Source organism: Mirounga leonina, unplaced genomic scaffold (genome assembly GCF_011800145.1).
Source record: "Mirounga leonina isolate KUSES-001 unplaced genomic scaffold, KU_Mleo_1.0 Mir_204, whole genome shotgun sequence".
Lineage (NCBI taxonomy): Eukaryota > Metazoa > Chordata > Mammalia > Carnivora > Phocidae > Mirounga > Mirounga leonina.
In genome coordinates this window covers 2021846-2044991 of record NW_023270513.1, presented here as the reverse complement: position 1 = coordinate 2044991, position 23146 = coordinate 2021846, and the positions used below count along the sequence as shown (strand labels likewise).

General features: G+C 44.8%; 2 protein-coding genes across 3 annotated transcripts in view; one reads left to right on the top strand and one right to left on the bottom strand.

Annotated features, from left to right (window-relative positions):
- Nucleotides 1–7241: 7241 nt before the first annotated feature.
- IGBP1 (immunoglobulin binding protein 1) overlaps nucleotides 7242–23146 on the bottom strand; it is a 28241-nt gene continuing 12336 nt past the window's right edge. The window contains exons 4-6 of one of the 2 annotated variants that reach the window (XM_035028694.1): nucleotides 22808–22887; nucleotides 21974–22086; nucleotides 7242–7729 (exon numbers count right to left, since the gene is read on the bottom strand). In XM_035028694.1, the coding sequence (XP_034884585.1) occupies nucleotides 7581–7729; nucleotides 21974–22086; nucleotides 22808–22887 (342 nt within the window). In that variant the 3' untranslated portion in view covers nucleotides 7242–7580. Of the gene's footprint in view, nucleotides 7733–21973; nucleotides 22087–22807; nucleotides 22888–23146 lie in introns of both variants that reach the window. The other variant, XM_035028693.1, reaches the window with a different exon arrangement.
- Nucleotides 14642–15707, top strand: LOC118025879 (microtubule-associated protein RP/EB family member 1-like). The gene is made up of 2 exons (XM_035028610.1): nucleotides 14642–15501; nucleotides 15597–15707. Exons 1-2 carry the CDS (start codon nucleotides 14704–14706, stop codon nucleotides 15705–15707), a joined length of 909 nt encoding a protein of 302 aa, XP_034884501.1. The 5' UTR covers nucleotides 14642–14703.

Sequence of the window (23146 nt, the reverse complement as noted above, 5' to 3'; positions counted from 1 at the left end):
CTATTAGAACGTACATGCATAGTCCTTCAGTCACCACATTTTTATTGAGGTCCTGCCATAAGCCTGGTATTGTTCTAGAGGTTGACAACTCTGTATGTGTGTGTGTGTGTGTGTGTGTGAGATGGGGCGGGGGGCGGGGGGCAGGCAGAGAAAAAAAGCAGCACACACAGCATCAACGCAGGGATGGGGGCCATCAGAGATTTACAAAGAACACAGAGGAGACAGCTAGTAGCTGTGTGACCTTGGACAAGATACTTCTCTGTGTCTCGGTTTCCTCATCTGGAAAAAGGGACTAATCATATTTACTCCCTGCGAGGATTAGTGGTAGCGTTAGTCAACTCCTTGTCAGTGTCTGACCCCCAGGAGCTGCTTGATAGGACTGGTATTCAGCTGTAGGAAGGTGGTATTTGCAATGGGCTCCAGCGGGCAAAGAAGGAGGGAATATGATCCCCCCCCTCCCGTGGTGCCCTCCATGAGAGGAGATGGGAGGTTTGCTCCGGCACCAGTGACTGGAGCCTCGGGTTCATGGATGGGAGTAGAAGGACAGAAGGCTGGCAATTGTCAGTGGGATGTTTTTCTCACAAACCTCTTCATGCCCGTAGGTCAGGGGGTCTAGAGTCTAGTGAAAGTAGACCCGGCCGGATGGTTCTGAGGAGGAGCCTGATGAGGAGGGGGAGGGGAGGGTGGAATGGCACGGGTATTTCAAAATCCCATGGGAGTCACTGGATCACTTCTCAGGGTAGGCAGGTCCTGGGGGACAGTGGCATCTGGGGCCTTGGTTCAGGCTAAGGTGACCAACCATGTCTGTTTGCCAGAGACTGAGGACATGGAATGTTCAATGCTAAAACCGGGACAGTTTGTCCCCTAGTTCAGGTGACTGTCACTGTCTCCTAGACTTCAGCAGGCTGCTCCCCGCAGATCTCCCTCCTTTCTGGTCTCCACGCCACAGCTAGAGGATTGCTGTCGAACACAGCACTTTGCATCCGCCCTGGTTCAAACCCTCCCAACGCTCCCGAGGTCTCTGCGAGCAAGTTCAAACCCCAGAGCCTGGCATCCAGAGCCCTTTCTACACTGGTTTCTGCCTTCCTTGAGAGTCTCGTTTCCCATCGATTTCACACCCTGGTAGATAAAGCCTCCTTCCCCAAACAGGAAGTGCCCCTTCCTCTTCTGGGTCTTGGCCCCTGGTTGTCTCTGAGCAGCCTGACTCACTCCTACCCTTGCTCTCTCTACCCTGCTCTCCCCTCTCGGTTCCCAAGGTACATTATGCTACTTTTGGGAGAGCGCATATCAGGGGTTAGTTTGGGATCGTAGACCCCACTTCTACACCGAGTTTCTTTCTTTCTTTTTTTTAAAGATTTTATTTATTTATTTGAGAGAGAGAGAGAAAGCAAGAGAGCCTGAGCCGAGGGGGAGGGGCAGCGGGAGAGGGAGAAGCAGGCTCCCCACCGAGCAGGGAGCCCAACGCGGGGCTCGGTTCCGGGACCCTGAGATCATGACCTGAGCTGAAGGCAGACGCTTAACCGACTGAGCCACCCAGGCGCCCCTACACCCAGTTTCTTTTTTTTTTTTTTTAAGATTTTATTTTACTTATTTGACAGAGAGAGACATAGTGAGAGCAGAAACACAAGCAGGGGGAGTAGGAGAAGGAGAAGCAGGCTTCCCGCGGAGCAGGGAGCCCGATGTGGGACTCGATCCCAGGACCTTGGGATCATGACCTGAGCCGAAGGCAGACGCTTAACGACTGAGCCACCCAGGCGCCCTACACCCAGTTTCTACTGTAATGCTTGGTAAGCTTTTGGTATATTTATTTTGAATAGTCAGTATATTCCTGTGATTCAAAATTCAAAAGGGACTATAAGGAATTCAGTGAAAAGTCTCCTTCCCACTCCTGGCCTCTAAGCACCCCCACACTTTTCTCCCTCTAGGGATCTTTCTCAAGTGCACACAGAAAATAAGGTAATTTCCTTTGTTAAATGAATACAGGAACAAACAGGGAAAACCTGGAAACAATACGAATGCTCACAATCAGGAGCTGGGTAAGTAAGCTCTTATATAGCAATATTTTAGACAAATTTGCCGTCATTCAAAGTCATTAAAATTAGGGGCGCTTGGGTGGCGCAGTCGGTTAAGCATCCGACTCTTGGTTTTGGCTCGGGTCGTGGTCTCAGGGATCCTGGGATTGAGCCCCCAGACTCCGTGCTCAGCGCAGAGCTGCCGGAAATTCTCTCTCTCCCTCTGATCCCCCCCCCCCCCCAGCCCCATGCTTGCTCTCTCTCAAATAAATAAATAAAATCTTTTTAAAAATGTCATTAAAATTATTGTAAGGCAGACTCTGTAGTATACGATATGCTAAGCTGTAAAAGCAGACCTCTCCACTGAATGCACTTTGTAAAAATGTGGTATCTTCAGTGATAGGATGAAAGGATGTCTGAGAGAGAAATGATTGCTGTTTTAAGGTGAAGAGATTCTGGGTTGTCTTTTATGTAAAGTTGTTTGAATATGAAAAGAGAGAGGCCGGATTGTTGTGAATCTGCCTGATGAAGAAGTGTGATTCATGATGGGACTCATTCACTCAGTAATTCATTCCACAGACACTGAATGCATGCTTTGTCAGGAGGAAAGAGCTGGAAACAATGCGGAGCTTCTCTGGATAAGCACTAAGCAGGCTCTGGGGACCTAAGCAGCTCTGAGGGAGCGAGAGGGGTGGGGAGTGCGATGAGTTCATTTCAAGGCTGTTGAATTTGAGTTATGTGTGTTCCTCAAGGGGAGCTGGGTAGTGGATGGTAGGATCTAGGTCTGGGAGCTGAGCAGAAAGGTTGGGGCCAGCGCTAGCCACTGGGGAAGCCACAGGTGTGTGGAGCTCACCCAGGGAGGAGGTGGACAGGTAGGGAGAAGACAGGTTACATAAAGCTGGTGAGAGGTCATTCTGCAAATCTCTCCATCTCTCTGAGCCAGGGCCAAGGGCAGCAGGAGAGCGGAGGTGGCATCTGCTCCTCAGTGTGCAATGGCCTCAGAGTCCAGGCAGAAACCCTTCCTCCCAGCACTTGGCCTCCAAGCCTCATGCATTCATGGCCTGGGTCTGGTTTTAGTTGTCTAGGAAGGCCTTGGACCAAGGGGGGCTTCGACTGGCTTAAAAATATGTAGGGGCCCTTAAGTAAGAGGCTGGGGTAGAGGGTTTAAAAGATTAAAGATCAGGGGCACCCGGGTGGCTTGATTTCATCTCAGGTCATGATCTTGGGGTCTCGAGATCAAGCCCTGTGTCGGGCTCCGTGCTGAGCGTGGAGCCTGCTGGAGGTTCTCTCTCCCTCTCTCTCTGTCCCTCACCCCCCCTCAAATAAATAAATAAATCTTTAAATTAAAAAAAAAGGAACAAAAAAGATTAATGATCAGCTAGGACTGGAAGGGGAGAGCAGGTGGGCCTGGCATCAGAAGCAGGGGTGTTCCCGTGCAGGTTGAGGGATGTGGGGGCCTCGGGAAGGGGAGGTTTCTGAGTAGGGGTTTCCCCCCTAGCGAGCAGGTCTCTGATGTGCCTCCCCCAGGTCCTGTGGGGCAAAACGCATGGAATTGTTGCTCAAAACTTAGAGAAACGGGGTGGGGGGCACCTGGGTGGCTCAGTGGGTTAAGCGTCTGCCTTCAGCTCAGGTCGTGATCCCAGGGTCCTGGGATGGAGCCCCGGGTCCCTGCTCAGCGGGGAGCCTGCTTCTCCCTCTCCCTCTGCCGCTCTGCCTACTTGGCTCTCTCTCTGTGTCAAATAAATAAATAAAATATTTTTTAAAAGAAGTGCTTTGTTAGAAAACAAACAAACAAAACAACGGAGAGAAAGGAGAGGGGTTATTCCCTGAGCATCGTGCCACCGAGCTGTTGCTGCCCACCTTCCTATGCCCCCATGAAGTCTAAGACTTCGCTCACCATCCTCTCACACACATTTGGCAAAGGCGGCCTGGCGAGCAGATGCGTAAAAACTGGTTCTCCGTTTCCACTGCGCATAACCATTCCTCTCCCTTTGCGGGTCATGTCAGCACACAAAGAAAAGCATTTCACAACCCCTCTTGCCGGTGGTGATATACGGACAATAGATTGAGAAAGCGTTAGAGAGGCAGGGGTTCAAAAACGGTTGGGAAACCCTGGATTAAAACAACAACAACAACAACAACAACAACAACAACAACAACAAAACCCCCACGTCGCTTACCAGCAGCCTACGGCTCTTATTCCTCACCCTTGTGCCACGTTTTATAACTGTTCGAAGGGTGTTCACGTGTTTGATTTCACCTGCGCCTCCCTTGAGCCTGTGAGGTAAGGAGGGCAGAGGCTGTGTGCATCTGGAAGGGGCAAAGGTAAACAGCAGAGCTAGGACTACAACCCACATGTGCTTGTTATGACATATGAGTGAACCGTGCCAGGTTAAGCTGTACCTTCCTTGAATGGGTTAAAAACAAACAGTGAGGAAACCCTCTGCAGCTGTCAGGGAGCTGTTTGGGCACGGAGACAATGGTAACAATACCGTCCTGCCCTAGAGTGTCTAACAGAGATGGTTGGCCAGGTGTCTTGTGCTAATGGGCAAAGCAGGAGGCGCAGAGTAAATGGGGGAGACCTGTGGAGCTCAGGGGGTACAGAGAGGTGGATTTAGTTCCAAAAGGTTCCCCCTTTGCAGGTGGTTTTGAATGACAGGAGTGACCTGGGTGACCAGGGTGGCCTGGGGACACTCTGCTCGGGAGTGGCGGACGGAGAGCCCAGCTCAGGACTCTTGCCACCAACCTCTTGCGCTTGCGATGGGCTCATCCAGTGCCCTGCCCTGTCTTTCTCACAGGGACGTTGGGAGGAACCCGCGTGGAAGGGACAAACCACCGCAGAACGGCACGGAAAGGCAGTGCTCAGCATTCACCTTTTAAAAAATCCATTTGGCCTCCACCGGAGAGCTACTGAGGGCAAAGATTTTGGCGACACTGATAGGTTTGCACCATCGACTTAGTAGCTGCGTGGCTGAGCCGTTTCTTCCTGAGCCCGCTTCCTTCTTCGTAAAATGAAGGTATCGTCTCCTGCCTGACTGGTTGTTAGGACGAAATAAGCAGCGTTTGTGAAGGAAAGCACTCGGTAAACTAAGAAGCCGTATTACTACTATCTGGTGAACTCACCTCCGGGAGTCCGCCAAACCCAGCTCGCTTTTGGACCCGGAGAGAGCCGGCCGCGGTGGGAGTCGAGAGGGTGGTTCTTTTTTCGGGACGACTGTGCCTCGGAGGAAAATGGAGGAAGAAGGGCTTGCTCGCCCCCTCTGTCTTCCTATCCCCCAGCTGAGGGGGAAGGGGCGGGGGAGCTGGCATAACCTTTTTCTTTGGTGAGTCAGCCAAGAAGGCATTTCTAGAGCTCCAGTGATGTGTAAGTGGTGGTTTGGGTTTGGAGTTTTGAAAGCGGCTCCCTCCCTTTTAAGCAGCTTTAAGACACACACAAGCACACGCAACTGGGAAGCAAATGGGGGAAATGACAGAGGGCCAGCTGACTAGTATGAACTTGAGGCAATCAGCTTCCCGGGGCCTGTTTTCTCTTCTGTAAGGTGGGGACGATGCTACCTCCCTCGCAGGGTCATTGCATTCACGGTGTGTGGAAGTGCTGGGTTCAGCGCCCTGTCCCTGTCCGTTTCCTTTCGTTTCCTTTCCCTTCCTCGAGGACTGACTGTAATCACTGAGCCTAGAGCGAAAGCACTTGCCCTTCAGCTGCTCCAGGCTCTTCTCATGGCTGCCACTATTGAACAACCCCCTGCTACAGCCCATCCCTAGACAGGGAGGCAACAGGAGCAGTCCCGAGAAATCGTATCGCCCAAGATCACACCGCTTGCAATTTGTAAAAGCCGGGATCGAAACCCACCTCCTCTAGGTTACCTCTTAGGTATCAGAATGTGTGAGGAGGCTTCATGGAGCTGGGTCTTCTGGAAGGCCCATCTTTAAATAGACTCAGGCCAAGGGGGTAACCCCAACCTGGCCCATTTTGAGAAGGAACTCAGGGTGGAGTTTCGAGGGCAGGAAATAGGTCATCACTACAGGAAACCGGGCAGTAATTGGAAGAGAGCTAAAAATGAATGTTTGCTTCCCAAATCCTTGGGGAAACTTAATCTGTGCTCTAGCAGTTTCAGGAGCTTATGTTGTGAGGGTGAGGGGAGTCCTTCATGAAACGGTATACAAACAGAGTACTGGTGGTCTTCTGTCCTCTCTGACTGAACACGACCTCTTACTCATCGCCTGACAGCCCTCCACTCACCACCCCGTAAACAACGGGGACTTGAGTCTCCTGTTCAAACCTAAGCCAGACTGCAGAGGCTAGAATGGGAAGGCTGAGTCATCTTCCTCTTAAAGGAAAACCTAAGGGACGCCTGGGTGGCTCAGCCGGCTGGGCGTCTGCCTTTGGCTCAGGTCATGATCTCGCGGTCCTGGGATCGAGCCCCGCAACGGGGAGTCTGCTTGTCCCTCTCCCGCTGCCCCTCCCCCCTGCTTGTTCTCTCTCTCTCTAATAAAATCTTACAACAAAACCAAAAACCTAAGCATGCCTAAGCCACATAGAACAAAAGTGAGTTTTCTACACAGATCACGTTTCAACACATGGCTGCTTTTTTAGGGTATCAACCCAAGAGCTGAGGACTTCTACAGCAGAAAGTAGGTAGCCCTCCACGTCATCCGCGCCATCCTCCTCCCTCCACACCCAGCTATCCGGCATGGCTGCGAGCACCTTCCTAAGCGGCAAAATGACTGCCGTGGCCCAGCTCCCACTGCAGACCGTGCTGGGCCAGGATGGTCTTCCAATAGCCCACGTGGGAGCTGGGCTACAGCCTGAGCTGCTCTTCCCCCTAAGGGTTATGGCAAATAGTTCTGTGAGAGCCAAGGTCCCAGCCCCAGCGGCACACACAAGGGCGACTCTCACGGCACCTTATCTGTTTCTCTCCTTTTTCTCCTGGCCGAGGCAGACTAGGGAGAGGAGTGCTTTGGTTCATCTGTTTACAGCTCCAGTTGCTGAGAACAGTGCTGTGCGGCAGGGAGAAGTCCTGGCCTTCGCACTTGCCCCTGTAAGGCAGAGTGTTGGGCCATCGCACAGCTGCTCGTTCCGAGGGCGTGAAGGAGAAAGCAAAGCTCCAGCTCCTCTGGGCAGCTCTGATGGTAGAAAATGCACTGCCCACACCAAAGGGTCTCCCCATAAGCTCCCGGGTGCCCAGAGCTGACCCCCTCCCCCTCAAAAAAAAGCAGCTGATACCCAAATTCTTGCACAGGCTCATGTAACAGAACGGACTTTTATTATTACTATTTTTTTTTAAGAGAATTCATACAGCCACTGATTATACAGAGCCACTTCCCAGTACTTTTTTCTTTCCACTTAAGAAACTGGAATACACCACGAGGAGGAGGAGAATGCCAAAACAAGATTACCTGGGGTACAAATACACGCTTAACTGTTTGACACTTTATTGAATGCAAAGCAAGATTGAGCATCTTTGCCTTCGTTGCACACAGCTGAAGCAGCTCAGGGAGGGGAAGACGGCACCGCTTTCCTCAGCAGGGAAGATGTGACCCCTGTAGTCCCGTCTTGTTGTGGGAAGACTAACCCATGTTCTGTCGGTTGCCATAGCCCCTAGGATGGGTGTCCTTCCAGTCATCCCACTCCCGAGCTCTGCGCAGTGTTTGTTCATCATCCTCATCCTCCTCCTTTTGTTCCTGATCTTCCTGTTGCTGAGTACTTCTTTTGAGCTCTGCTGCAGTGGAAAAATGAGAAAGCAGGGGTGAGAAACTGAGGGAATGTCAGAGGCCTTGGCTCCACTCTGAACACAACCGCATACAATGAGAACAAGCAAGGCAGCTAGCTGCCTGCCCCGGAGCCAGCAGAGTTGCCGAGAATACTGCTGTTACTTAATACAGGACCTGTTAAATAATGGTTAAGGAACGATGATGCTCCGAGTGATCTTCACAAGAAAGCAAAAACAAACAAGCTGAATTCGCAGAATGAATTCCATTTTGGGAAAGAGGTCTTGCTAAAAAGGCCAAACACCGCCCCTTCCCCCCCACCCCGCCCCCGCCATCCACACACAACAAAAACACCAACTGCCCAACAGAACCCCAGCAAGCCAAAAAGACTCAAAAAATATTTATGATTTAATGATTTGTGGTATGTCAGGAAGGAGGGACTGCAGCTGACTTTCCCCCTCCATCCAGTTCCTTTATTACAGCTATACATTTCTGTGCGTGCGTGTGTGTGTGTGTGTGAGAGAGAGAGAGAGAGAGAGAGAGAAATTGTAAATCACCGGGCAGTTGAACCTACTAGAAAAGAGTATCTGTGCTATTTGACACTTGTTTGGAACAGGTCTGAAGTCCAAATGGTGCTTGTTATGCGGTGTACACCCAAAAGAAATTCAACCATTTGTCACCTCCCTCTTTTGCATTAATTTTGTTTTCCTTTTGTGACGTAAAGGAGCATTTCCTGGCTACCCTGAGTTTGCCCATGAGAAAGAGACTCATTACTATGATAAAAAATGAAACAAATGGGGATCTGATCTCTTCCAACAGCTTACAAGCTTTGTGTTTTTTTTTTTTTTAACAATTTTTATTGTAAAACAAAGGATACTGGAAACCACACACACACACACAAATATATATGTATAATTTTTAAGTTTTTATAAGGAAGCTAGACATTTGTAGTCTCCATCTGGGCCAAGAAATAGAGCTTTTGTACCCATCCCAAAGGCTTCTCCAGGAGCATCTTCCAAATGAGAACTGCTCCCCTTCTCCTCCCAAAACGTAACCACTATACCAACTTTTATAGTAGTAACTTCCTGAAGTTTATTATAGCTTTATGACCCAAGAGTGCATCCCTAGATGCCAGAGATGTCCGTTTGTACCTTTTTTTACTCAATGATTTTTTATTACAGAGTTGTGAAACCATCACCAATGAAAAACAATTTCCATTACCCCCAAAAGCTCCCTTGTGCCCACGTACTGTTGATTCCCATTTCTTCCCTCTCCCTAGCCCCTGGCTGCCAGCAAGCTACCTTCTGTCTCTTACAGATGTGCCTATTCTGGAAATTTCCTATTAATGGGATCAAACAATATATGGTCTTTGGCTCTGACTTTTTTCACTTAGCATAACGTTTTTAAGGTTAGTCTTGCTCATTTACAAATATTTTGATATCTTTTCTTTAAAGATCTTATTTATTTATTTGTCAGAGAGAGAGAGAGCACATAAGCAGGGGGAGCGGGAGAGGGAGAAGCAGATTCCCCGCTGAGCAGGGAGCCCGATACAGGACTCCAGCCCAGGACCCCGGGATCATGGCCTGAGCCAAAGGCAGACGCTTAACCCACTGAGCCACCCAGGCATCCCATTTTGATATCTTCTTAATCTACAGGCTCCAATCCCATCCCTTTCTTTCCTTACAAGTTATCTATCGAAGAAAACTGGAGCATTTGACCTGTTGAGTTTCCCCAAATCTGGATCTTGCTGACCGCATAGTCGTGCTGCAGTCCGACAGGGTCTTCTGTATTTCTGCCAACTGGCAAGTAGATACAGAGGCCTGATGTGACTCAGGGTTGATCCCTTCGGCATGACTCTAGCAGGGGCCGTGTTCCCTCATCAGGTGGCGCGTAACACCTGTGTCTCACGTGGTGCGATGTTAGCAGCTGATGATGCTTGATGCCTGGATTCACTGATTTTCTGGGGGTTTCAAAAAGTTGATACTCCTAATTTTAACGTTTCTTTTTTTATTAACTAAAATGCTTTTCCAAAGAGAGGCTTCCCCTCATCTACTACTATGTAGTTACCCAGGGGAAAAAAAAAGACAATATCGACACTTGATTCTTTCACTTTACCACTTGTCAAGGTAATCAATGGGTTCCTTATCCTCTGAAACTGAACAATTTTTGTTTTTAAATATAATTATGACTCATGGATTTGATGGGTTTTAACCAACTGCAATGATTTCTAAAAAATATGTTTAAAATAAGCTTTTAAATTTTAGAATAGTTTTAAATTTATAGAAAAATTGAGTAGTATGGAGTTCCTTTCTGTCTGTACCCTGTTTCCCCTATTATTAGCATCTTATACTACTTTTTCCCTGAGGTTTTACCTAATATCCTTTTTGGTTCCAGGATCCCATCCAGAATGGGACATTCTGGTCCTCTGTCTCTTTAGTCTCCTCTTGGCTGTGACAATTTCTCAGATATTCCTTGTTTTTGAGGACCTGGGCAGTCTGGGTGAGTACTCAGCAGGTATTGTGCAGAATGTCCCTTGATTTAGGGCTGCCTGATGTTTTTCTCATAATTAGACCCGGGGTTATGGGTTTTGGAAGAGTATCATAAAGGTTGAAGTGCCTTTCTTATCACATCAAATTAAGGCTACACACCGTCAACATCACTTCTCACTGCTGAGGTTAACCTAGATCATCCGACTAAGGCAGTGTTTGTGAGATTCCCAACTGTGAACTCCCCCCCCCCACCCACTTCCAAACTGTCATCTTTGGAAGCAAGTCACTAAACAGCCCACACTTAAGGAGGAGTTATGCTCCACGTCCTTGAGACGGGAATACATACACAAATTATTTAGAATTTTTCTGTAGGGGAGCTTGGTCTCTTCTCCATTTATTTCTTTGATCATTTCTTTCTTTCACTATAGACCCATGGAGATTTATTTGATTTTTTGTATTGTAATCCAATACTGTTATTTTCCTGCTAGAATTCTTCCAATTTGGGCCAGCAAGAGTTCTTTCAGCTGGGCTGTGTCCCCATTAACAGATTTTTTTTTTTTTTTAGTGCTTGTTTTCTAGTACTAAAAAATGCTTCAGGCTCATCTTGTATATTCTCTGCCCCAGCCTAGAAGCAGCCATTTCCCTAAGGGACCCCGTTTTGTTTTGTTTAAGTTAGAGAATGGTATTAGAAACCCAGATGTGGGCTCTGGAAGTGCTTGTTGCTACTGACAATCACCCTTTTTGAAGCCAAACTGTCTCTGGCCAGTGGAAACATTTTCAAATTGGCTTCCGAGTCCTACTGCTATGACCCTAGTTATCTTTGAAAATTTCTTCCCTGTCTTTATAACAAGATGTTCCCAGCTCATCTTGTCTTATTTCCTGCCCTGGACTTAGAATTAGCTATTTCTCTAAGACATCCTGGTTTCTTCTAATGGGAATGGTATTTCAAGACCACAAGCTGTGTGTGTGTGTGTGTGTGTGTGTGTTTACTTTTCAATACAATTTCTCATGAGTTCCTATTCAGCACTACAGGTGTTTTATTTCTAACTTAAACTTTTTTCATCTGTATTTTTCCACACTAAAAGTCTTACTTCTCAAGGACAGAGGATGATAGAATTAGAGTATCTCCTAACTGCTCACTTATATTATCTCACATTACACACTAACATTTCCACCAATATAATTACTGAAAACAGTTCTTTTTTTCTTGCATATGCTTTCCCCAATTCTCCATTTTTAAAAATAGTTGTACTGTATCTACATTACCTGAGCACTGAGCAGATAAACACTACATACGCTACTCTCTCCCCTTTTAGCCCCCCATTTAGTCTTAGTTCTGCAAGTGACTAGTGCTCGCCACCAGTCCTTAGTTGATGCCTTTCTCATCATTTTGGTTGTCTGAAGCTCATTCTCTAGCAAATTTCTTAGGAAGGGATCATGAGAACATTTCCTGAGCTCCTGTATGTTGATAAATGTCTGTACTTTTTATACTTAACAGTTTTACCAGGTATCATGTCCTTCGCTCCCATTCCTCCCCTTGAGTATCTTAAATATATGTTACTCCGTTTTATTCTGGCATAAAGCACTGGTGTCACAAAAGTTGGAGGGTGATCTAGTTTTCTTTCCTTTATAAATCATCTGCTGTTTATGCTGAAATGTCTGAGACATTTTTTTTTTCTTCTTTAAAGTCTAGTAATTTTACGACAGTGTGTCTTGTGGGTTGGTCTCCGGTACATGGTATGCTTTATCAAAGTAAACCTTTTTTTTTTTTTTTAATTCCAGGAAAGTTTCCTTAACATTAGTTTTTAGCATTTATTCTTTTTCCTTGCTTTGGTTTTCTTCTGTAGATAATCCTATTATCCAAAAGTCAGATCTTCTTTGCTATCTTTAATACTTGCCACTTTTTCTCAAGTTGTGTTTATCTTTACTGCTTTTTTATTTAAAACATTTTCCCTTTTCCCTTAGCCAGGCATTATCTGTAATGTTTACCCATTCTTGTTTTCTTCTGGTTTAGCTTTCACTTCCGAAATAATTCTTCTATCTCCCAAGTTGTCACCACATTTCTGTGTTTTATGAATCCTGCTTTATATTGTTTGTCCCTGTCTTACACAGTTTTCTTAATGCCTACCAATTAATTTTTAAACAGCATGTAGTTTTTAGCAGTAAACATATTAACTTCATCCAATTTTTAAAAAGAGTATCTATTGTATGGTGACTAACATAATAAAATAAAATAAAAAATACAAACAGTATATATTTTAGATTTGTTGTTTTTTGAGTGTGTCCTTCTGGAATGCTTTCGATTCCCCCTTCCCCCCCACCCCTTCATAATGATTTTGTGTGGGATGTGACCTTGATAATTTTGTGTTCAATTTTTCCACAGCATTATTGAGACATACTTCACAAACCATAAGATTCACCCATTTAAAGTGTACAGTTCAGCGGTTTTAGTATATTCAGAGCTGTGCAACCAGCACCACCATCTGTTGTTCATTCTTACGTGTAATAAGTTCTCCTGAACTTTTAGAAAGTATGGTTCAGGGCGGCTTTTCTAACTTCAGAGGCTCCCCTTCTGCTGTTTTTATGTCTGTTAAAGAAGTATGATGACTTGCTTCACTGGAGTTCTTGGCTCTGGTCCTCTTGTCCACTTTTATCTGAACCTCCCCTTTCCTCCTTCTTTATGGTCCCTGTTCTACTCAATGTCAATTCTATCCTTAGCAATTTCTCTTCAGTGTGGGACCCTGTTCCTGGAAGCAAGATCTGGTGGGTCTTTTTCAAGAGTTCATTAAAGATTGGACTTCTCCGTCTCTTTCGGACTCTGACCACAGGTCCCTTCTACTCACCTGGTTTTTATTGCAGGGCAAAACCCCTCCCATTTCAACTGCTGTCCTTACACTGGACTGCCACACGGTGGAGGGAATGCCTGTTTGCTGTTTTGGAATTCTGCTGTTTGTCAGGTCTTGCAGGTGGGTCTGTCAACGCTTTCTGCTTTCTCCTACACCTATGCCAACCACTTGTTGACCTTGTGGCTATGAGTGACTTGCCCTTATCTGTTTTTATTTTGAAGTTCATGGGGATACGCTGTCACCTACTTTGTTGAAAATGTTGCCCAGGAGGGGCGCCCGGGTGGCTCAGTCAGTTAAGCGTCTGCCTTCGGCTCAGGTCATGATCCCGGGGTTCCGTGATCCAGCCCCGAGTTGGGCTCCTTGCTCAGCAGGGAGCCTGCTTCTCCCCCTGCCTCTCCCCCTGCTGTGCTCTCTCTCTCAAATAAATAAATAAAAATCTTTAAAAAAAAGAAAAAAAGAAAACGTTGTCTATGAGTTTCTTTTTGTGTTATTACTGAAATATCCATGTAGACATATACACAAACGTAGCACAGCTCGATGAATTTCCGCATCTGAGCACAGCTATGTAATCAGTACTCAGATCAGACGCAAAACACTAACTCCACACAAGTCCCCCTCAGGTCCAATTCCATTCATGATGCCCCACTAAGGGTGAACACTATACTGGCCTTTAAGCAGCCGGTACAAGTTCCGCCCGTCTGCGCACTTTATACGAATGGAATCATATAGTATATATTCTTTTGTGTCTGGCTTTTCTCACTCATAATTACGTCTGCAAAATTTCTGCTCTATGTGCCACAGATAGCTCAAGAACCAGAGGTAGTTTAACCTTATTGCTAAATAGTATTTTTTTTTTTAAGATTTTTATTTATTTATTTGAGAGAGAGAATGAGAGAGAGCACATGAGAGGGGGGAGGGTCAGAGGGAGAAGCCGACTCCCCGCCGAGCAGGGAGCCCGATGCGGGACTCGATCCCGGGACTCCAGGATCATGACCTGAGCCGAAGGCAGTCGCTCAACCAACTGAGCCACCCAGGCGCCCGCTAAATAGTATTTTATTATGTGAACACACCCAGACTTCTTCATTCATTCTATTATGTACAGGCATTTGAGTAGGGTCCAGCTTGGGGTATTACACATGCTGCTGCCATGGACATTCTTGTACAAGCCTTCTGTGGATGTATGTTCTCATTACGCTTAGATATAAACCTAGGAGCACAGCTGCCAGGCCCCAAGGGCGCACCTAGGTGCGACCTGCGTGCATCACTACCCCCGACACCCCTAGAGTCTCTACACCTTTTATTGTTTCCCTTCTTCGCTTTACTTTGGGTTTATTCTGTTTTTGTTTTCCCCAACTTCTTAAGCTAGAACCTTAGGTAATTAACTCTACCTTTCTCTTTTTTCCTAAGATTAAGGACTGAAAGGTACACATTTCCCTGTCAGCACGGCTTCAGTTGTACGCCCCAAATTTTAATCTATTTTCATTGTCATTCAGTTAAAAATATTTTCTCATTTTCTTTGTGATGTCTTTTTTGACCAGTGAGTTGTTTAGAAGTATGTTGTTTAATTTAAAAATATTTTGGGAACAAGACGAAGACGGAACTGAAGCCGGGCACAGGCCGTGGACGCAGTCCCGCCGAGAGCTGAAGATGGCAGTGAACGTATATTCAACATCAGTCACCAGTGATAACCTAAGTCGACATGACATGCTGGCCTGGATCAATGAGTCTCTGCAGCTGACTCTGACGAAGATCGAACAGTTGTGCTCAGGGGCTGCCTACTGTCAGTTTATGGACATGCTGTTCCCTGGCTCCATTGCCTTGAAGAAAGTGAAATTCCAGGCTAAGCTAGAACATGAATACATCCAGAACTTCAAAATACTACAAGCAGGTTTTAAGAGAATGGGTGTTGACAAAATAATTCCTGTGGACAAATTAGTAAAAGGAAAGTTTCAGGACAATTTTGAATTTGTTCAGTGGTTCAAGAAGTTTTTTGATGCAAACTATGATGGAAAAGACTATGACCCCGTAGCTGCCAGACAAGGTCAAGAAACTGCAGCGGCTCCCTCCCTTGTTGCTCCAGCTCTGAACAAACCGAAGAAACCTCTCCGCTCTAGCAGTGCAGCTCCACAGAGGCCCATTGCAACACACAGAACTACTGCAACCCCTAAGGCTGGCCCGGGTGTGGTGCGAAAGAATCCTGGTGTGGGCAACGGGGATGACGAAGCAGCTGAATTGATGCAGCAGGTCAATGTATTGAAACTTACCGTCGAAGACTTGGAGAAAGAAAGAGATTTCTACTTTGGAAAGCTAAGGAACACGGAATTGATTTGCCAGGAGAACGAAGGGGAAAACAACCCAGTATTGCAGAGGATCGTGGACATTCTATATGCCACAGATGAAGGCCTTGTGATACCTAATGAAGGGGGCCCACAGGAGGAACAAGAAGTAGTATTAATGGCCTGGACCAGCAGAGCAACATCCGAATTCTTCACTCCAAATCATGTGCTTAACTGTAAAATACCCCCTTTTATTATTCTTAGAGGACTCACTGGTTTCTTTTCATGAGCAAACAGTACCTCTTCTTAAAGTGCACTTTGCAGAAGTTTCATCCCTTTTCCAATGAGTTTGAGTTAGGAGCTTTTACCCTGTAGCAGAGCAGTATTAACATCTAGTTGGGTCACCTAGGGAACAAAGAGGCTGACCATGGGGCTCACCGTGTGGACGCTGGTAACACTGATTGCTGGAGAAGGTGTTTTTATGTGATACTCTGAAGTGGAAACCTCAGTAGAGAAATGTAAAGACTGATTTGAATTTTAAGCTAATGTGAAATCTTGGCAGAGAACGTTTTAATAAATAAATGCCTTAAGAGTAAAAAAAAAAAAATATTTTGAAGACTTCCTAGGTATGTCGTTACTGATTGCTAATTTAAGTCCATTGGGGTCAGAGAACATATTTAGTGTGATTTCAACCTCTGAAACTTTCTGAGACTTCTTTGATGGCCCAGAATATCTGGTGAATGTGCCATGTGCATATGAAAAAAGGTGTATTTTGCGGTTGTCGGATATATTGTCCCATACATGTAGAACAGGTTAAGGTGGCTGCTGCTAGTGTTGTCCAGATCATCTACGTCCTCACTGATTTTCTGTCTAGTAATTCTTTCCATTAGAGCAAGAGAAGTATTACACTCTCCAACTATGACTGTAGATTTGCCTGTTTCTCCACTTACGTCTGTCACTTTTTAATTCATGTAATTTAAAAAAGCTTATTAGACACAAACATGTTTCTCACTGCTAGCTCTTCCAGATAAACTGCTCCTTTTATTGGTATGAAATGCCCTTGTTTATATCCAGTAACACCTTCTGTCTTGAAGTCTATCTGATGTTCCTCTGGCTACTACAGCTTTCTTATGCTGTCAGCTTGGTATATCCTTTTTCATCTTTTCACTTTCAACCAATCTGTGCCTTTATAATTAAAATGCATCTCTTGCAGACAGCATGCAGCTGAGCCTGACATCAATCTCTGATTTCTAATTTGGAGGTTTATTCCATTTACATTTAGGATAATTACTGATATGACTGGAATGGGATCTGCCATGCTGCTATTGGTTTTCTGTTCACCTCATCTGTTTTGTTTTGTTTTGTTTGCCTCTCTATTCATTCTTGCTTGCTTTCTTCTTTTATTTTCTCTATTGACTTTATAAGCTTTGTCTCTTTGCCTTACTTTTTAAAGTGGACTTTACTTTTTAAGAGTAGTTTTAGGTTCACAGTAAGACTGAATGGAATATACACAGTGTTGCCATATACTCCCTGCCCTCACAGAGGCATAGCTTCCCCCACTTCCAACATCCTGTACCAGAGTGGTACATTTGTTACAATCAATGAACCCACACTGACACATCAGTATTGTCCCAAGTCCACAGTAATTTACAACAGGGTTCTTTCTTGGTGGTGTACATCCTGTGGGTTTGGAAAAATGTATATAATGACATATATCTGCTGTTATATCATCATACAGAATAGTTTCACTGCCCTAAAAATCCTCTGTGCTCCACCTATTTGTCCCTCCTCCTCCTCTAAACCCCTGGCAGTCGCTGATCCATTTACTGTCTCTCCAAGTTTGCCGTTTCCAGAAAGTCCTATAGTTGGAATCATGTAGCATGTAGCTTCTCAGATCAGCTTCTTTCACTTAGTAATCTGTATTTAAGGTTTTTCCATGTCTTTTTATTCCGTGTCTTTTTATGGCTTGATAGCTTTTTTTTTTTTTTTTTTTTTTTAGCATTGAATACTATTCTATTGTCTGGACGTACCACACTTTATCCATTCAACCTACTGAGGGCATCTTGGTTGCTTCAAGTTTTGGCAATTATGAATAAAGCTGCCATAACCACCTGTGTGCAGGATTTTGTGTAGACCTCAGTTTTCAACTCATTTGGGTAAACATCAAGGAGCAGGACTGCTGGATTGTATGGTAAGAGAATGTTTAGTTTTGTAAGAAACTGTCTTCCAAAGTGGCTGTATCACTTGGCATCGCGATCAGCAGTGAATCAGAGTCCCTGTTGCTCCATTTCCATACCAGCATTTGGTGGTGTTGGCGTTTGGTATTCTGGCCATTCTTACATGGGCGTAGTGGTATCACTGTTGTTTTAATTTGCAATTCCCTAATGACATGTGATGTTGAGCTTCTTTTCATATGCTTATTTGCCCTCTGTAGATCTTCTCTGGATGAGGTGTCTATTCAGGTCTTCTGCCTATTTTTTAATTGCGGCTGTCTGTTTCCTTATTGTTGAGTTTTAAGAATTCTTTGTATGTTTTGGATAAGAGTCTTTTATCAGATGTGTCTTTGGTAAATATTTTCTGCCTGTCTGTGGCTTGTCTTCTTATTCTCTTGATGCATTATTTTTAAAAAAGATTTTATTTATTTATTTATTTATTGGGGGGGAGGGAGTGTGAGCAGGGGGAGGGGCAGAGGGAGAGGGAGGACCCCAAGCAGAGGGCATGAGCCTGACACAGGCCTTGATCTCATGATCCTGAAATCATGACCTGAGCAGAAATCAAGAGTTGGACACTCAACCGACTGAGCCACCCAGGCACCCCTTGAGGCATTATTTTTTAAGTGGTTGCTCTAGGTAATACAATATTCCTTCCTAACTTTCCAGTCTACTTAGAGTTAATATTGAACCATGTGGGAGGCAGCCTCAAAGATGGACCCCAACTATCTCAGCCTCCTGGTAGTCATGCTTTTATGGAGTCCCCTCCCATACTATGTGACCAACAGAATATGGCAGAAGTCAGGATGTTACTTCCAATGTTAGATTATAAGATACTGGGGCTTCTATCCTGATCATTCTCACTCAGATCATTCACTCTGGGTGAAAGGAAGCTCCTAGCTGTGAGCGACCCCATTGAGGGATCCACAAGGGGAGGCCTCTGCCAATAGCCACATGAATGAGCCAATGAGCTGGAAGCAGATCCTCCAGCCTCAGTCAAACTGTCAGAAGACTGCTGCCCCAGCTGACAGCTTGACTGCGACCTTAAGAGCTCCTAAGCCAGAATCACCCAGTGAAGTTGATCCTGGATTCCTCACCCTCAGAAAATATGTGACAATAAATGTTTATTAAGTTGCAACATCTTGCAGTAATTTGTTACACAGCAATAGATATTATGTACCACTTTCCATAAAACAAGAGAAGCTCCCCAAAAATGGTTCCATCTAGTCCATCGTTTTGGCTATGGCTGTCATATGTATTACATCTACATACAGTATAATCCCCATGGGACGATATTATAATTTTTGCCTGAAGAAGCTATACGTAGTTCATTCCCTTCAGCCTAAGGAACTTCCTTCAGAATTTCTTGTAACGCCAGTTTCCTGGTGAAGAATTCCTTCAGCTTTATCTGAAAATGTCTTAATTATGCCTTCATTTTTTTTTATGGATATTTTCACTGGGTATAAAAGTCTGGGGTGACAGGTCTTCTCCCCTCCCCCAACACTTATGAGATGTTGTTCCACTGTCTCTGGCTCCCACTGATTCTAATGGGAAGTCAGAAACAACTCATATCACTGTTCTTCTAAGTGTAATGTGTACTTTATCCCTGGCTGCTTTCAAGATTTTCTTCTTCTTTGGTTTTCAGCAGTTTGACTATGATGTGCCTATGCGTGGTTTTCTTTGCATTTAACTTGCTTGGGGCTTGATTATTCTGAATCTGCAAATTTGTGTTTCACTGATTTAGGGAACATTTCAGCCATCATTTCTTCAATTTTTTTTCCTGGCCCCTTCTCTTTCTCTCTCTCTTTTCCTACTGGTATTTCAATTGTACATATGATAGAACTTCTTACCTTATTCCACAGGTCACAGAGGCTCTGTTTCACTGTTTTCCAATTTTTTGTTTTTCAGACTGTCTAACTGGTACTGGTCTTTGAGTTAAATGACACTTTCTTCTGCCACTGCCAACTTGCTATTAAGCTCATCTAATGGGTTTCCAAACTTGAGATACTGTATTTTTCAGTTTCAGAATTTTTTATGTATAGTTCCTACTTTGCTGCTGCTATTCCTCTTTTTTCCTTGTTTCTTTTTTTGAGCAAGAAAATAAAATCTTTATTTTCAGTTATTACCCACCAATAAGACAAAGTTAGGTTCACAGTTCTAGCTCCTGACTCAAAGTGAACTAGGAGGCAAATTTACATCCATCAGATACAACTTTTTGAAGTTCAGGCTCTCTTGAGAGCTCGTAACATACCAGATATTGCTGGATTCTCTAGTGACAGACTGCCAGCAATGGCTGACACTAAGTAGAACTTGTGAAGTGTTTTTCATAGGAGGTGTTTTCTAATTGTTGCTAAAAATTAAGAGGTTTATAAACACGTTACATGTCCAGAAACAAGTTAAGATACTTGTAAGTCTACCCACAATGATTTAGGAATGTGTATGTTGTAATCTCAAGAGGGGTCAACAGTCCACATGGACTAAAATAATACTTGCCTCGGGGTAGCAGGTATGTTTGTAAATATAAAATTATATTACACACTACCTCCTGAGATTTCTTTGCATTCATTACAGGCATATTTTCCCCTCTACCCTTGAATATGCAAATAAGCTGCTTTAAAGTCCTTGTCTGCGAATTTCAACATCTGCATCATCTAGTGTTGGTCTCCATTGACTGCTTTTCCTCGTGAGTGTAAGTCACGTTTTCCTATTTTTCTTTCCCCCATATGTATAGTGGTTTCGGATTAAACCCCAGACTTTGTGAATTTTATGTTGTAGAGACTCTGAATTCTGTTTCTTTCCTCTAAAGAGTACTGATTTTTCATTTTAGCAGGCAGTTCATTTGTCTAGAACCAAAATTCCAAATTCTCTTTCCTCTGCATTGGGCAGCAGCTGAATCCTCCATTCAGTTATTTTAGCCCTAGCTAGGATGCTTGGAGTCCATCCCGGGCACACACAGCTTAGGTGTCAGCCTGAGATTTAGGTGAGGTGTATATAGAGAATCAGGGCTCCTCTTCCGTGGTTCTCTCCTTTATGGGATATCGTCTCATTTCTCTCATTTCTTAACCAGTAAGACTGTATGTTTCTAAGTTTCACCTACCCCCACATCACCATGACTGCAGATTCCCAATGGGTGAGAAGCTGTAAGAAATAGGCAACCCTTCCAAATGACCACTCTTCTCTTCTCTGTGCTAGAGTGGAAATAGCCCTGAATTGGGAATTTTAAGACCCGAATTCAAATCCTAGCCTGGCCACTTTCTAGCTTTGTTGACTTTGTGTAAGTCAGTTCTCAGACACCATTTCCTCATCCTAATACGGGGATAAGAATGCTTGCTTCACAGGGCTGTTAAGAGGATCAAATGCGATAATACACAAGATAAGGAAACAGAGGCTCAGAGGGGCTAGATGATGTCCTATCTGTTAAGTGGCAGGAATAATTGCTTACCCCAGGTTTGTCTGTCCTTTTTCTAATATACCATATTGCTTCCATCTTCATAATGGCCACCCTCTCCACCTTTTCCTTCCAAAGATGCCTCCAAGTATATACCATGATCTAATTGCCAAGTTGGGCACCAAGAATACAGTTAAGTCAAAGACCCTGCCCTCAAGAAATTCCAACCATTCCCTTCTTCTAAGTGTTGACTGCCCTCCAGCCTGTGTCTGCTCTTGGTCATTCTCTAGTTCCTTTGGGTAGTTGTTTTTTTTTTTTTTAAAGATTTTATTTATTTATTCATGAGAGACAGAGAGAGAGAGAGAGAGAGGCAGAGGGAGAAGCAGGCTCCCCGTGGAGCAGGGAGCCCAATGCGGGGCTCGATCCCAGGACCCTGGGATCATGACCTGAGCCGAAGGCAGACGCTTAACCGACTGAGCCACCCAGGCGCCCCTGGGTAGTTGTTTTAATTTCTTCAGTTTGTACCTGTTATCTGTGGGAGGGATTGGCCTTGGTACAACCTACTCTGCCATTACCAGAAGTGGAACTGCCCTCCATGGGACTTTGGCTTTTTGTAACTAGCTGCTTAGTCTGCTAAGCAGGACATCTGGAAGGATTCCAAAATCATGCAGCCGCTGCTTCCATCCTCCCAGAATCATCTGCTATTTATCTTAACAATAAATAAAACAAGAAATACCGGCTAGGGCGCCTGGGTGGCTCAGATGGTTAAGTGTCTGCCTTCGGCTCAGGTCATGATCCCAGGGTCCTGGGATCGAGTGCCGCATCAGGCTCCCTGCTCAGCGGGGAGCCTGCTTCTCCCTCTGCCTCTCTCTCTGTCTCTTATGAATAAATAAATAAAATCTTAAAAAAAAAAAAAGGGAATACCGCCTAGAATCTTTGTCCAGATTACTTCTGCTCCTAAAGGGCAACAGTACTTGGTCGGAATTTAATGCTAGTGAGCAAGGAACCAAGAATATAACTACTTTCCTCCTACCCCTTCATACCTGGTGGTGTCTTGGCTATGCCCTGATCTGGTAATGCTCCGTATTTCCGATGCTGATCGTACCAGTCATTCACCGTCATAGATGCCAGACTTGGATAACCAGCTCCAAATACTCTGCAAGAATCACATTACATTTAGAACACTAAACATAAATAGCACTACTAAAAAGCCTCTTCTCTTTAGTGACAAAACCTGTGTCTGTTTCATCCTTGTTCCCCTGCCCAGGTATCTTCTGAGGAGTTGTATAAACTCCTGTGAGGATATGTAAAAACAGGCATCCAGGAAGGTGCATTAAAGCCAAGAGCTTTCATGAGAAGATAAATAGCTCAGGATCATTGCCCAGAAGGCAATCCCAGAGGCCAATGTCCCACAAAGCAGTGATGACAACGTGGAAGGGGTCTTTATAGTTGGTGGGTCTAAAAAGTACACATAGGAAGGAGACTTTCCTGTCACCCTATGGAAAAGTATCTCAAGAACTCAGAATTAAATCCTAAGTAGGCAAATAATGTCCTTCTGAGAATTGTTGCTGAAGGCAATAATGGGAAACAATTGAAGTAGGCAATTCTCCAATAGATTCCTTTCCTCTTTCTGATTTATTTATTTTTGTTGGTTTTCTTTTGGGCCTATTCTTAAGCTTGAGTTTGTGAGAGAAATGTCTGATGGAGAGAGACATATAGAAAGTATTAGAGATAACATCCCTCTGATGAAAGAACAGCCACCACAGGAGAGGACGTGGCCTTTTAACAATGCCCATTCTGTCCATTACTCATGCACTGCAATTGAGCCATAAAAGCAGGGGGCCTACAAAGGCAACCCACTTTTTAGTACTACCTACTTGGCTTGGGCCACATTCCGAGTGAGTACGAAGGGTTTCATTGGAGGCCTGTCCTGACGAGGTGAACGAGAAGTTGATGCCTGGAAAGGAAATTAAGTTATCAGAAGTGCATTTTTGCCATTCTGCCTACCCCATTATGCAGGCTCTTAAGTTTTCAGGTGCTTGAAAAGCCCTGGATTCAAACTTTGCCTGCTCCCTATCTCTCAGTCTCTCAGAGATAGCAGCAGAATACTAATGGCAGAGGCTGTTGAGCTCTCCTGAGGAGGCCAGAGTACCCTGCTGAATGAAAAGGAGGAGAAAGCTCTCCCAGAAATCATCTCACCAAAAGTAAAAAATTTC

Coding starts and splice junctions, on each gene's coding strand:
- LOC118025879 (XM_035028610.1), top strand. CDS start 14,704: ATGGCAGTGAACGTATATTCAACATCAGTCACCAGTGATAACCTAAGT. Junction 15,502..15,596: donor GCCCACAGGAGGAACAAGAA/GTAGTATTAATG, acceptor TATTATTCTTAG/AGGACTCACTGGTTTCTTTT.